Below are 16,206 nucleotides of genomic sequence, written 5' to 3'. Positions count from 1 at the left end.
GTACAAGTAAAGATGAGCAACTGGGAATGTGGCTGTTTTGTAGTCAAACTTTTAAACAATCTCCTTACTTTAGCACAGTGCTTCAGCCTACCTTCAGTGACAGCACTGAGACAGAGGTGTGTCCAGCAAATTGACTCTAGTCTTGTCACATCACCCTCTACAAGCACGTGGGTTTGCACATCCTCTGTTCTGCTAGGCATCAGCACTCCATCTGCTTCCTGACTTAACAGAAACGTGTGAAAATCTCTCACCCACGACTTTCTGTCCTTGAGGTTTAATAACTTTTCAAAAGTTTTTTTTCTTTCACTCTCATTTTAGGAGTTTGGAAAGAAGTAGTGAACCCATGTCCATCCTCCATATTTAACTAGAATTCCTGAGCTGCTCTTCAGTTGCTTAGCACTCCCCGGGTACCTGTCTAGCAGAAAAATTACTTTTCTATTTCAAATATGGTGAAGATGTTTCTAGCTCAAAACCTCACTCCATCAAATACACGGTCCTGAATTGATACTGATCAAGCCTGAGACTCAGACTTAAAAGGTTTGAAAATAAAAACGCAGACCTTAGTTGCCTTGCAAAGATTGCTCCATCACATACACCAAATAACCAGTCAACTCTCAGAATAATATGCCTTTAAAAACAGAGACAGGCCACAGTGACTCATGCTTGTAGTCCCAGCACTTTGGGAGGCTGAGGCAGGTGGATCATGAGGTCAGGAGATCCAGACCATCCTGGCAACATGGAGAAACCCTCTCTCTACTAAAAATACAAAAATTAGCTGGGTGTGGTGGCACATGCCTATGGTCCCAGTTACTTGGGAGGCTGAGGCATGAGAATCACTTGAACCCAGGAGGTAGAGGTCGCAGTGAGCCAAGATCGCGCCACTGCACTTCAGCCTGGCAACAGAGCGAGGCTCCGTCTTAAAACAAACAAGCAAACAAACCACAGAGACAGCTCTCTCCCCTCTCAATACATTATGCGGAATTGAAGTTTACACAAAGGAAACCAGCACTTTCCTAGATCAGTAAAACTGATGTACAAATCTACAACCACAGCTACCATGAAAGCAGATAAAAATTTTCACTTGTTAGGTAAAAAAAGTCACATTTCACGGTATAGACTATTACATTAAAAAGTACATAAGGCACAAAACTTAAAGGATGATTTACACACACAGAAGTATGGTATGTTATATTAAATACCAAGCATTTCCATGGAGAAAAAGCAGAGGTAAAAAGCTAAGAGTGAGAAACTAAAAAAAAAAAAAAAAAAAAAAAAATGGCAGATTTAGAATAAAGGAACTGGAGACACTATAACCATCTTAGGAATAAAAAATTTGAGTATTTTCCAAAAATTAGCCGGACATGATGGTGAGTGCCTGTAATCCCAGCTACTCGGGAGGCTAAGGCAGGAGAATCACTTGAACCTGGGAGGCAGAGGTTGCAGTGAGCCAAGACTGCGCTATTGCACTCCAGCCTGGGCGACAGAGGGAGACTCCACCTTAAAAACAAAAATTTTTTGAGTATTTTCTACCAAAAGAAAAGATAAAAGTATCTAATAATACAAGCCAGGTAACTTTGTCTATCATTTATACTGTTACTTATCTATTGAAAACTAAGGAAATAAAGCCTAGCGGACTTTTTAGTAGAAACTGACAAGCAGAGTCAATGGAACGCAGAGACCAGAAACAGACCTGCATACATATGACGTGTATATGTTAAGTGATTTTCAACAAAGGTGCTAAAGCAATTCAATGGTTAAAAACAGTCTTTTCAACAAGTGGTGATGAAACAACTACATGAAACTTCACTCTTAGCTCATATCATATCTAAAGATTAACTCAATGATTAGCCTAAGTGTAAGCTTAAAACTATTAAGCTTCTGGAAGAATGAGAAAATCATAGAGAACAATTTCTCAAATATAATACAAAAAGCACATGCTATAAAAACAAAAATCAATAAATTGGACTTCCATCAAAATTTAAAACTTGCTTTTCAAAAGAGTCAAAAAAATAAAAAGGCAAGCCATAGACTACAAGATATTTGCAAAACGTATGTCTTACAAAAGACTTGTATTTAAAATATATAAAGAATTCTTACAACTCAGTAAAACAAAGACAACTCAATTGAACAATGAGCAAAAGAGCTGAACAGAAATTTCACCGAAGAAGGCCTATGGGTAGCAAATAAGTGAATGAAAAGATGATTGACATTAGTAATCAGGGAAATAAGATACTACCACAGACCCACTAAAATGGCTAAGATTAAAAAGACTGACCATACCAAGTGCTGGCAATGATGTGAAGCAATTGGAAAGGTCAATATACATTAACAGAAAATTACCATCTATCACATACACTTAAATGTGAAATATGAGGTGACAATACCAAAGTGATATAAGCTGGCATGGAGAACTGGTCTTCAGGTGTTATCAGATCTTTTTTAGGTTTCCAAAACATCACTCTGTCCATGTTTAGAAATAATGTAGAAAATTACATTCTTTCTTTTTTTTTTTTAATTTTTTGAGACGGAGTCTCGCTCTGCCGCCCAGGCTGAAGTGCAGTGGTGTAATCTTGGCTCACTGCCAACTCCACCTCCTGGGTTCAAGCAATTTCCTGCCTCAGTCTCCCAAGTAGCTGAGATTACAGGTGCCCATCATCATGCCTGGCTAATTTTTGTATTTTTAGTAGAGATGAGGTTTCACCATCTTGGCCAAGCTGTTCTTGAACTCCTGACTTTGTGATCCACCTGCCTCGGCCTCCCAAAGTGCTGGGATTATAGGCATAAGCCACCACACCAGGCCAAATTCTTTCTTTATATATACACTTTATAGCCTTTAAACAAAGACTACAAAAAGTAAGTCAGGGTCATTTCAACTATTTGAATTAACTATGTTAAAGAATTATGATGCATTCAGCTTTGATAGCCTCTGTTCAGAAACAAAAGGAATAAGCTTTTTTTGACAATATTTTAAAATTCCATTCTCCACCTGGTTATCTCTTTTAAAGAATCATAGAATCTCAAATTTGGAAGGGATCTTGGGCATCACATCGTTTAGTCTTCCATGTAATGTACGCTTTTTTTTTTTTTTTTTTTTTTTGATCTGTCAGCTCACTGGATGCATATTTACTTACCAACTGTAGAGCTGGGTCTATATCCTACAACAGAAACAGTCAAGGTTCCTCTACCAAGAAAGATGATTTTGAAAATGAAAAACTGAAAACAGGACAGAAAATGTTTAATGTATACTACTTTTTGTTTTTAGGTTTAATAACTGGCTCTCATTTAGGTGTCTCTGATTACCTAACAAAGTTCATCCAATATTGATTTTCAGGGATAGCCAGCAACTACCCCACAGTACAAAGAAATCCTCAATCGCGAATAACCTATGCTTTGCTATTGAGTTAAAAAAAGAAAAAAAAAACTTTCCTTCCTTTTCTGTAGTTGAATTCAGGAGTCATAAACTGAAATGTTTTTTCAAATCAAACACTGCAAATATAGCTGAGGTAACTGTAGGGTGCTTCGGTATAATTCAGAAAAGAACTTTGAGTTGCACCAGTTATGAGTCCAGATGTCTGTACATGAGTCTAAATGCTGCCAAGTAGCCTAAATTAGAAAATAAGCAGTTTCTCAATTAAATGAAACTTTACAGAGGTTTTCAAAAATAAAGATCATAAGCCTAATGAAAACATCAAAAGGAATAATACTACACGTCAAAGACACATTTAATCCTGTAAGGTAAGTATCAGCTGTATAGCTATTTTAAAAACCACAGATTGACAATCCAATATTTAGAATGTCATTAAAATACAACGAGGCTATCATACTAAAGTGAAACATGATTGCTAATTAACTCATTTGACCAAATTACTATTATAAGAAATATATAGGCCCAATCCAAAATGTAATTTCACCCAAGCATAAAACAAAGAATTTGACTTACCTTATTAATCCTAAACTACTAACATGTTTAATCTAACCATATCTAAGAGTTTAGACTCTAGTATACTTAGTGACCACTGTGAAAAGTAATTCTCACCTGTTCAATGACATAAAAGGCAAATTCCAGCCGCTGCTTCTGGAGCATTGGAATCAAATGTAAGAAAAAGATTGGAAGATGTTCATGGCGATTACGGAAGGGAATAAGAACTGCCACCTTTAAAACAAAATAGCCATGTATGTAAATAAATACAGTAGCACATCCTAGAGGTCAGTATAAAAATTAATCCTTGAAAACTTCTCATGGTTTTAAAGCCACGCCCTTATAAATTTTCTCATCAGAGATACAGCATTAAGCAAACACGGAAAAAGTCCTTGCTGCATGCATCTTTATAAAGCTGAGAGGTAGAAGAGGCTCTGAAGGTTTTTCTAAGGATTGTGGTCTTTAACCTGTGAACACCACGAGAAACTGTGGGAGGATTTTGAAAGAGTGATAAATCAGATGTGGTGACTGCAAAGACTACTTTGGTGGCAGTACGGAGAGCAGACTGGAGAAGATGAAAAAGTTGGTTAGGCAATTAATACAACTGTTGAGAAAAGAGGTCACGGTAGCTTAAACTAAGAGGAGGATAAAGGAGAAGAGAAGTACATGGGTTTTCAACACATCTAAGAGGTAAGCTAGCAGGATTTGGCTATCAACTGGGCATGAAAAGTAAGGGAGGGGAATGTATCGTAAGAGTAACTTCTTGGTTTTAGAGTAGATCCTAAATAATAACTTTCTGGATTTTGAATTGAATTTAAAAGACATTTCACTTGAATATCTACTGTCTTACACATGGTTTCTCTGTCCTAGAGATATTTTCAGAAATATAATAGAAACCAAAATCTTCAAACATGGGGTTCCAGCCATAGCATACAAGAAAACCTCACTCATACATGATATTGCCCCAAAATACACATGAAGTTTGATAATATAATATTTTTCATTTAATCAAAATGTAGAATTAAGTTTTTGATACATTTTTAAAATGTATTTCAGTGGTAGGATAATATTCAGTTTAAAATGAAGTTGGCAACAATCCATAACAAGAAAAGATGATGTAAGCAGCACAGAAATTTGTCCTTTATCAAAGAAATTTGTTCTCACCCAAAAAGTAAAAGAAAAAACACGTACATAGAAATGAAAATAGTTCTAGTATGTTAATCTTTCTTCTAATATGAAATAAAAAACCTAATGTAATTCTCAAACCCAACACTTAAAAACACCATCTATATAAAATGTTTTAATGTAATACAGGAATAAATGAATAATCATCAATCATCACTAATTCAAATCCTCCATTTCTTGGATCCAAACTTTGTCATACAATCTATATCTCCTTACAATTTAGATTTTGTCTTTGAAAAACCTAAGTGTTTTCTAAATTACTTTTCTCAGCAACTTCCTAGCTGAGCTAGCTTTATTATTATAGTGAATTTTCTAATAAAACTGAAATTAAAGCAAGTTTTCCACAGATCATAAATTCCAAATCATTAGATTTTCAAAAAAAGACAACAGTGAAAGTATATCTAACCAAAATACCTCTGTGTCACTCTATAATCTGGATTTTTAAAATATACAATCTAAACTGGTTGTAACAGAATATTGTGAAAGAACATTAAATCTATGATTTACTAAAATTTTATCTATACCAAATAAAGTTTATTAATAAATGAATAAATGCAAATAATTGAGAATGCCTAAGTTGTGCACCTAATCCTTTTAAAATCAGGACCTGATATTAGACATCATCAAACGAAAATAATACTTAACCATGTATTTTACATTACCAGGATCATAGATGGCAGAAATTTTTAAATTATTCAAACATTTTCATTTATAAAGAGAACAAAAAATGATTTAGCAAAATTGAAGATGTCTAAACTACAAACTCCACCATTCATTTTCCCCTAATGCTGATGGGATAGCAAAAAAAAAAAAAAAAAAAAAAGAGAGACAATGGCTGCTATGAGGCTGACGTTTTCATGATTATATTAATTACGGCATATCTGTCTGGCAAATGGTACGAACTAAAGAGGTCTGGTGCCCTTGCCAGCCCAACTTTGGGTTCCACTCCCATTTAAAGGTCTCTCTTGGCTCAGGAGCCTGAGGACCACAAGGCTACCCCAGCAACACCCGCCCAACACACCCAAGACCTCCTTCCTGCCCCCGCACAATGGCTGCCAACTGTACTGGAACTATATACTAAGGCGGGACTTACTGCTGGGCTTCAGTGCCAATGGCTGGCATATTCAAGGAATTCCCAAATCAAAACAACTGCCAACCCAGCTCAGGGGTTTGCTTTTAGGATAGGAAAGTGCTATGAAAAGTAAAAGGAATAAAAGGGGTTAAGATGGTGAGTACATATCCCACTACTGACCTTATCTAAAGCATATCCATGTGATAACACATAGCTTCATAAGTCAAGCCTGCCCTTCTTGATTTGGAAGTTGGCCACGAGTTGGCCACCTATGACATAATGTCAATGAGCTGTAAAAGCAGTTAACACCAATTATAGATATTTGAGGGAAGAAATTATTAAATGGCTACAGAGGCCCGATTAAAGACAGTGCATATTAATTAAAGACGATTAGACTGAGTGATGAGCTGAACATATAAGGATAAATAAAAGGTAAAGTTCTAGCTCCCAATACAATAACCTCTTCAATGAAGTATTTAAATATCAAGAGGTTTTTTTTTTTGTTAAATCTTATAAGGAAACTGAGACGGTAATGAAAGAAAGAAATCACCAGTGTCTTGGCAAATTCAAATAAGCTAACCCACTGTGCTAACAGCAAACAGACGTCCAAATTTTAATGAGAGGGTTATTAAAGATTGTGAATATGTGATAAATCTAAAGCAAAGCTTTTATTAAAGTAAAGCTAAACAATATCTTAAAAATTCATCTGGCACATCAGTTCTTGTGTTTGTGGAAGAATGTCCTGCATAGTTTACAATTTTTTGTCTAGAAAATATCTCATTGTTCTGTGATCATTTATTTTAAGGCTTAATAGCCTGTTTCGGGACATTCTTTCTTCTATGTGCCCTAATTTGCTGTTTGAGCCACTCTCTTGTTGATACACCTCCAGTGGAGACCGAGAACATCTGGTCATTATCTTCTGATAAAACAACACTTCATCCTCCTGAATCTCTCCTCACCACCTCTTGATCAAGCAAAATTATTCCATCCAGTTTGCTCCTACTTTAAAATCACAAATCTTGCTGAACATATGCACCATTTTTTCCCTTGCTTATTTTCTCCTATATACACCATGAGGAGATCATCAAGAAAAATGTGTATCACATCAATTTCTCCCACCAAGTTTCTGTCCTACTTTCAAATTTTCAGCACACCACCAGCTATGGTGTCCCTAAATGACATGGCTTTAGGCTTGGGAACCTTAAGGTAAATCTAGCTATCTGCCACTGAGTAAGCAGAAGCTGGTAAACCCTCATTCTCCTTCAGTGTTTTTAGTTCCATCTTCCTATTCCTCCCAATTTTCAGTACCTACAGGAGCAATTCTCAAACTGGAGGCACTTGGTTAAACATGCAAGTTCTTGTTCCTTCCCACCAATAGAATCAGTATGTTTGAGGACTGAGTTCAAGAATCTGCATTTTTTTTTTTCTTTTAGAGATGGGGTTTCATTCCATAGCCCAGGCTGGAGTACAGTGGTGTGATCACAGCTGCACCAAACTCCTGGGCTCAAATGATCCTTCTGCCTCAGTCTCCCAAAGCACTGGGATTACAGGTTTGAACTACCACACCTGGCCAAAAATCAGCATTTTTACCATATGCCTCAAGTAGTTCTGAAACAGGGAGGCCAAGACCCATCTTTGAGGTACATTGGACTACAAATGAAACTCCAGGCCTCTGAGTAGACAAGAGCATCAAGCAGCTGCCTGGTTCTTTAAGCCTGGAAGTGACAGACCAAAGTTGTTCATCAAGCCCTCCATCTGAAATCTGAATGGAAAGTCAATGTCACAGGTAAACACTTCACTTTTAATGACCTGCAAAGCATCCTCATGTTCTTTAGATATAAGCTTGCCCCATAAGCTGTCCAACCTGTGCAGAAATCTTCTACTCAAACCTGCAGCATTCAGGAATATCTAGGAATTGCTGAAATTACTACTGGTTTTTTGTTTGTTTGTTTTTTGAGACGGAGTCTCACTCTGTTGCCCAGGCTGGAGTTCAGTGGCACGATCTCGGCTCACTGCAAGCTCTGCCTCACGGGTTCAAGCAATTCTCCTGTCTCAGCCTCCCGAATAGCTGGGATTACAGGCCTGCATCACCACGCCCAGCTAATTTTTTGTATTTTTAGGAGAGACGAGGGTCTCACCAGGTTGGCCAGCTGAAATTACTCGTTTTGAAAGATCTCAGTTCTATTTAATTTGCCATCAACTAACTGCACTGGTATTTTTCTCATTTAAAAAAGGGGCCTCAAATATTAAGAATCAAGTTGATGACAGATGTTTAACATAAATCTAGTCATTTCTTACTTCCCTCTCTCTCTACTGTTCCAATATGAGAATGGAACATTATCAGTAAGCAGGTAGGGACGGGTAGGGGGAGAAACTGTGTAACTAAATATTTAGTGAGATCATAGTTATATAATATTTATGTGAATATAGCTCACTTCTGAATAATCTCCAAAATTCCTTTCATACCTTTAGTTGTGTAATTCTGAACTACAGACTATATTCTGAGAAGGGTTTGCTAAAAGTTGAAATAAAAGCAGCATTATTATATAGTTCCTAAATAAAATAAGTTAATTTATTTTGAGACAGTCTTGCTCTTTCACCCAGGCTAAAGCGCAGTGCTGCGATCTTGGCTCACTGCAGCCTCCACATCCCAGGTTCAAGCAAATCTCACACCTCAGCCTCCTGAGTAGCTGGGATGTGCCACCATTGTATTTTTAGTAGGGATGAGGTTTTGCCATGTTGGCCAGGCTGGTCTCAAACTCCTGGCCTCAAGTGATCTGCCCACCTCAGCCTCCCAAAGTGCTGGGATTACAGGTATGAACCTTAGATCCCTGAATTAGTTTCTTTCCAGGAACTCTTCTCAATACTGTTACCTACTGAGTCATATGTAGTTTATAGTCTACTAATATCTCTAAGTAGGAACTACTCGTGTGATACACCGGTCTCCTGGAAAATGAGAAGAAAACAAAAAAATTGAAAATCCATCTGGTATAGATCACTGGAAACGGGACAAGAAGACTTCACTTTTCCTATCCCAAACTGTTCTACTAGTATGCTACTAGTAGAGCACACCTGAGGGGTGTGCCATATCCTGTACAAACAACTATCTGAGTATCAACCTCCGTGCTATCCCACAGCCTCGGTGACTGAGTGTGCTTCTTTTTCTATTAGCACTCAATATACACCCTCAATACCCAAATGTTAAAAATAATTTATGTGCCCAGGCTATTTTTAAAAGGTGGAATGTATACAAATTGGGCCGCATTTCATATAGATACAAATGTGAGGAAAATCAATCAAGAAATATGAAGAGATTCATTTGTTAAATGAATCTGATCTGAGAAATAGTGTAAGGTAATTATAAAATAAAATGTTTTGCTAAAATTGGTACTGGAATCCATTTAAGCAGCTTCACAACTTGTTCAAGGCAATAAGAAAGCTGACCATTTATTGAATCATTTGTAACAAGGCCAAAAAGGCTTTTATTTGCCTTATAGAGTTAATTCAACAAAACTGTGTTTAGTGCTTAACTCACACAAGACAATGTGCTCTGTGTTGGGAATACAGATACAAATAATACACATCTTCAAACACAAAGAGTTCATGGTAGATGAAGTCAGAGGGTCTTTTTCATGAGTTTAACAACATATGATTTTCCTTCCTACCAGTGGGGTTTTTTTTGTGCGGGGGAGGTGAACATACAAATATTCTAGAAGTATACTAATGTTTTAAAAGAGAAAACTGAAACTGTCTCCAGATCAAATATCACAATTCTTCAGGAAATAATATTTGATTTAATCAGTTGTAGTCTTCATTGGAATTACATAAATGTTATTTCTTACTCAAACGTAATAACATTAGATGAATATGCACTTATTAACCAATTTCACAGCTTTGAGGGCAAGTCTGGTTTAAATTATGGCTTTCAATTTTTCAAAAGCAGCAGAGGCAAACCCACCCCCTTACAGTTTTTCAAACAAAACACTGAATAGAATTCTGACATACCAAAAAGACTGAAAGCTTGGGCTGTGCCTTCTGAAGCCAAGAAGAGCCCAAAGTCCAACTTTTCAAGTCCCACAGTGATCTCTGAGCAGCCTCTTTATAATCTTGGATTCTGAGAAACACAGCTTGAAGACCCCAACGCCAGAACAAACTGAAAATCAGGATATTAATATCCTCCGAGTAAGTTCTCACGATTCCAGAAATTGGTGAGGCTATGCTTGCAGGTGTCAGTAATCATTAGGGACAGCTGCAGGAGGCAGGGAACTCACAGCCTCTCTTCCAAACAGAACAGAACAACAGAAAAAATCTGTTTTCCAAGCCAAACTCAAGTCACGTATTTATTACCAGGAACTCAAAGAGAATGAACCGAGCATCTATTTTGTATCTACACAGGTGCATTTACAGTCTTCACACGTTAACACTTAAATCACATTTGAATTATAAATAGTAAACATTAAAGACAAAAATACTGATGTTTTAAATTTATCAAGACTTAAAGACATTTGTCTCTGTATTTTGAATCAAGCACATTCTTTCCTCAAATGCACAGTAACAGTCAAATTGCTTATGAAAAGAATTTACCTCACCTTCCATCTGGGTTTACAGTCTTTTGGCCTCCAATGACCCCCTGGCTCAATATCTAAATCCTTGGAGAAGAGTTGATGAATTTCATCAAAACTGACTTCACTTACATTGACACTGAGGAATCCTCCTGCAAATTAAAAATGTGAAGAATTGTTTTAATATTTTTTGCCTCAAAGATCTAGTAGAACAAATAATAATCAGCAGGGTGATGGCATAACTTAGTTGCCAGGAAAATATAGTTTATTCCTATTACCACCACAAAATTATGAATAGTACCCCCCTTTCACTTTTAGTTTCCATGATAATATATACGGTCACCCTACTATGTTTGGTAAATCAGCCAAAGAAAATCAAATTCCTTTTAAAAACCTTTTTGCTTTTGGGTAACATATTGAATAATTTAATATTCTTTGGAAAATGTTTGCATGTCATTATAACTTAACACTGCAATTTAACAACTATTCAAATATTTTAATACCATTTTTAATTTTAATATTTTCAACATAGGGGACACGATAGCACAGTACTTAATGAAATAAGCAGTCAGATTGACTGGGAACTGATTCCTAGCTTCTGTCTATTGGGAAAATTATTTAACCTCTCTGTGCCTAAGCTTCCACTTCTGTAAAAAGGACAGTAATGCCTGCCTCCCAAGGTGGTTGTATCCATTCCGAGAAATCACCTGTGTGAAGGATCATATGCAGTGTCAGGCATTAGATACAACCAACAAATGTTAGCTACTATTACTGTTACCTACTGACATTTCTTAAGAGAAGGAATTTGCAAACACAATTCAAAGCATTGATTCTGAGCACTTACCATATATCAGGCCCCTTGGCATACAAAACTGAAAAACTACTTCTGAGATATTCCTGGTCTAATAGACACTCGTTCTCCAAATTAACAAATATACGACATTACTGGAGGTGTTCTTAATAGCAGCTTTTCTAATGTATACCACTGAAACAGGAAAGAATCTTGAATAGGAAACCACTTCCATTAACCCCAAAACAGAACTAAGAATCAGGAAGTCTCTATATCTCCCCCTGAATTAAAATAGCTGCATGATCACTAACATCCCTTCAAAGCAATGCTATATTCAATGATTTCACTGTTAGAGAGAACAGGATGTAAAAGGCTATTGGAGCAAAACTACAGATCATCTTTTAGCAGTTTTAATGTCATCTGTTAACTTCCAAATAGGTACAAATTGCTCTGGAGCGCCCTCCAGCCAAATTCTTCTCTCTGACCTCATCTCATAAAATACAAACCAACAAATGTTGAGGTTTCCCATTTCGAGTCTTCTGAGTTTCATGTAGCCACAATTTCACATAAAAAACACTCAGTTCCTCTCCGGAGAGCCTCTTTGCTCCTGCTATTCTATATTGTATGAGTTTTCACAATAGCCTCTCTTCCTGTCCCCACTTCATCCTAACAAGGATGCACTGTCAGTAGCCTCCACGCAGGCATGCTAGAATATTTTACATCGAAATACCTGCTTCCCAGAATAAGTTAGAAAAAGAATTGCTATCTTCTAATGCCTGCCTGTTCTACTGACAACATAAGCAGTCTTTTATAACAAAACACTCAGCCTTCAGTGTGACAAGATACGCAAACGAGCTAATCTTACAAAGGTCAGATTCATCTAAAAGAAAGAGAAACCTATGAACTTGCAGAGAAAGAGTAAGAAAGACGTAAGATTGATCGGTCAACATAAGTACAGACTATCATGATTCAGCTGACAAAGAACGGAATCTAACATTGTAATCAAATAAAATTTACACAAATAAATCTGATACATTTAATAGTATGCATGATTGCTAAAATGATAGTAATTAGGCTAAATAATAAGCAGTTCATATAAGTAACAGAAGCTGGTATTCTTTCTGCACTGTTAAACCAAATTTTTTGTCTTTTTTCCAGCTTTATTGCTTCAACAGCTGTAATCATCCTTATTGTCAGCAGTTTTCTCCAGCATCATTTGCAGTTTAATTTCCATCTCCAACGCATATGTGCTGGCAAGAGACAGGCTTTATTTCTTTCCCTCAGTAGAGACGGCTTTTTCTTTCCATCACTATCCCCATGCCTGAGGTATCCTAAGTTCACACTCCTCGGGGTTGTGCGCCGCCCCCCACCCCAACCCCATCCACACCCCTCAGAGTCCATCAGGAGCTTTCCTATGTGCTTGTTGCCCTTTGCTCTGAAATCCTAATAATTTGCTGATGGAAGGCTAAAGATTGACCCGGTGGCATGCTACCCGTGGTAACAGCAACATCGCTATACTGGGGAGTGTGCGGGGCAGGCCTCCCAGGACAGGTATTGCCACCACTGGGAACAGCAAAAGTATGATCAGAGAAGACAGGAACAACAAACACGCATCATTGTGGGGAGTGGTATTAGGGAGAAGATCCTGTACATAGGAAGGGAAGGGAAGAGGGCATGTTATAAAAAGAGTGGCCGGGAAGAAGTACACTGCAGATAAACTCATGATGGTGTGGTTTCCAAACCGTCCTCAGGAAGGACTTCTCTCAGGGATCCTGTGGTTGGAGGAGGGAGGACTCAGGCTCCCCCAACACAGCCACTTTCATCTCTTTCACATACTCTTTTGTCCCCTTTAGGTTTCACTCAAGAAAGCCTTCCACTGCTTTAAAAACAAAACAAAAGGCTTCGGAAAACCAACTGCTATGAATGAAGCCAGAGAAGGGGGATGTCCTTCTTGCAAAGAAGGATGCCACCAACTGGGCCAGTTCCCTTTATTTCACTTGCTGAGATTTCAAGAGCAACTGAAGAGATCCACTGAACTCCATGGACAGCCAATCTTCACTCTCCTCTGTGGTTAATCTGAGATTTGTTGTTCTTAATCCCAGATGTGATCATATAAATCTGAGATTTTTAACTAGCACAAGTGGTTTCTTTCCCAGTTAGCGATTTAAAGATCAGAAAATAAATACATTGACTGAAATCCATTTACCCAGTACTGTAATCACAATCAGCAAATGTAAATTTACTGAATTTCACTATTTTGAAGGTGGTGCTGGGGTTAGAAAGGAAAGACTAGGAGAACTGAGTGTCTGAAGAGTGGAGGGGCTGCCAAGCCCCTAGAGGGTCAAGGTGAAGGACAAGGAACTCAAGTCAGCTGGAAGCTACCTTCCAGTCATGTGTGCCAAACTGCTTCTGTCATGTGTGAGGGTAGCTTAGTTGCACCATTGGTTATGTAGGACATTTACTATAATTTCCTAACGCTGAATTTGCAAGATATGCAGCAATGCTGCCCATCTGGGAAAGCCAGGCATGCATGGGCCAAAACAACAGGCTTATTGTGCTGTAGATAAGGTATCACATGACACGATTTAGGATTTTATTTTTCTATTAAAATATAATTCTTAAAATAACAAATATTCAAAACCTATGAATTACCTACATTTATATTTTTCTACCATTTCAAGTAAAATTTAAGGCATATAATCTCCAGAGAGTTGTTTGCTCTATAAATCAATAGTTTTAAATGACTGTTTCATTTTGTTTGGAGCCTATGTCTATTTTTTGGTACCTAAAACCTAATTCTGGATATGTTGGTTTTGTCTGTTTTACCCTTAGGGTTTAAATGTGCACAGCTCAAAGAGCTGATGACCGTGTCAGAGAAAGACCTGAATTTCCCCTAGAAATGTCCCTTAGGGTAAATTCCTCTCCAAAGCTAGAAAAGCATTTTTATGATAAGATGGGACATTCCCTCCCCCAGCCTCTGTGCTGCCTCCTGAGCATAGCTCTGAGACTGAACAGTTATGAGGCATCCAGCCATTGGTCATCTCCTGTCCTTTCTGAAGCCAACACTAGACACTGCTTATTTCAAATGCTTTACTTAAGCTTCTCAACTTCTAAAATTTTACAACCGCTGCTTAACAAATGATTTCTTACTCAAGTTTTCTTGACGCAACCAAACCTGAGCATTCTAAACATAAGACAGAGCATTAGTCACACATCCCCACTGCCAAGGGCAATGCCTGGATACAGAATGAATGAATGAACGAATGAATGAATGAATGAATGAATGAATGAATGAATGAATAGGAAGATTCCTGTCTCATCCCTGCTTCCACCTACCTGCATTTCTACTCCCTGGCTCCATCAGGTGCTAAAATATTTCTTTAAGACATTTATGCAAAACTGTGCATCCAACAAAGGCCTAATATCCAGAATCTATAAGGAATTTAAACAAGCAAAAAACAAATAATCCCATTAAAAAATGAGCAAAAGATACAAACTTCTTAAAAGGAAACATTCAGGTATCAACAAACATATGAAAAAATGCTCCAAACCACTAATCATCAGAGAAATGCATATTAAAACCACAATAAGACACCATCAAATACCAATAGGAAAAGCCATTATTGAAAAGTCAAAAAACAACAGATGCTGGCTAGGCTCGGGAAGAAAAGGAGATGCTTATACACTGTTGGTGAGAATGTAAGTTAGTTCAGCCACTGTGGAAAGCAGTTTGGAGATTTCTCAAAAAACAGAACCACCATTTGATCCAGCAATCCTATTAGTGCGTAAATATCCAAAAGAAAATAAATCATTCTAACAAAAAGGCACATGCACTATTATGTTCCTTGCGGCAATATTCATGATAGTGAATTCACAGTGACACCCAGCTCTGTGTCCAGACCCTGAATCACAGTCACCTAGAAATGACTGGCTTTCACCTCTGACACTGCACCCTCTCATTAAAGCCTCTTTCCCTTTCACCTTCTACCATTCTCCTCCCATGAAGTCCCTCCTCAACTTCATGAAGACTTGAAGTCCTCTCTGCTATATCCACATTTTCCTCTATCTGGCCTCTGTATAAAGTGGTTTGCTAATTTTGATGTGTGCCTAAGAATTGCCAGCTGTGCTTGTTTAAAATGCAGGTGACTGGCCACACTGTCAAAGTTTCTGTGTCAGTTGAAGCTCATGGGTCATGGTTCTGTCCACTGGCTTTAACTGAACACATTTCAACAGCTTGAACTACCCACCACTGAGTCCTGCCTTTCAAAGGAAAAAGCTAGAACCCACTCTCCAAACCCCTCTAGCAGGTAGGAGTGGTCATGTGACCAAATGCACCCACAGGAGAATGGAAGCAGTAGTAAACAATATAAGGACAAGGGTACTCTGCAAAACTATCTCTCAAAAGTAAAAGTGGTGGCAAAAGCTTCTAGCTTTACGGGAACCAACAAGTGGCACTTCTGGTCTCCAGACCTGAGCAATGCTGGTAGGAGGTGTAAGCCCTGACAAGTGGCAGCAGGGGATGCTTCAAAGTGGTCTGAGCCTTGTTCTGGCTGCTCAATTTCTCAACCTAATTCTCTAGCCACCCAGGTTGTCTCTGGACTCTCTAATATATTTTCATGAATTCTTTTTTCTCTTAAATCAGATGAAGTATATTCTGTGCTTTGCAACCAAGAGCCCT

At 37.8% G+C, this 16,206-nt stretch overlaps 1 protein-coding gene across 8 annotated transcripts in view; it reads right to left on the bottom strand.

Moving 5' to 3' along the window:
- B4GALT6 (beta-1,4-galactosyltransferase 6) overlaps positions 1-16,206 on the bottom strand; it is a 65,088-nt gene that overhangs the window by 14,112 nt on the left and 34,770 nt on the right. For 7 of the 8 annotated variants that reach the window (XM_028837747.2, XM_015121716.3, XM_028837748.2 and 4 more), the window contains 2 exon segments: positions 10,766-10,890; positions 4,037-4,153 (listed from right to left, as the gene is read on the bottom strand). In XM_028837747.2, coding sequence (XP_028693580.1) covers positions 4,037-4,153; positions 10,766-10,890 — 242 coding nt within the window. 8 annotated transcript variants of the gene reach the window in all.

This window comes from Macaca mulatta, chromosome 18 (genome assembly GCF_049350105.2).
Source record: "Macaca mulatta isolate MMU2019108-1 chromosome 18, T2T-MMU8v2.0, whole genome shotgun sequence".
Taxonomy (NCBI): domain Eukaryota; kingdom Metazoa; phylum Chordata; class Mammalia; order Primates; family Cercopithecidae; genus Macaca; species Macaca mulatta.
This window is presented reverse-complemented; position numbering and strand designations above follow the sequence as displayed.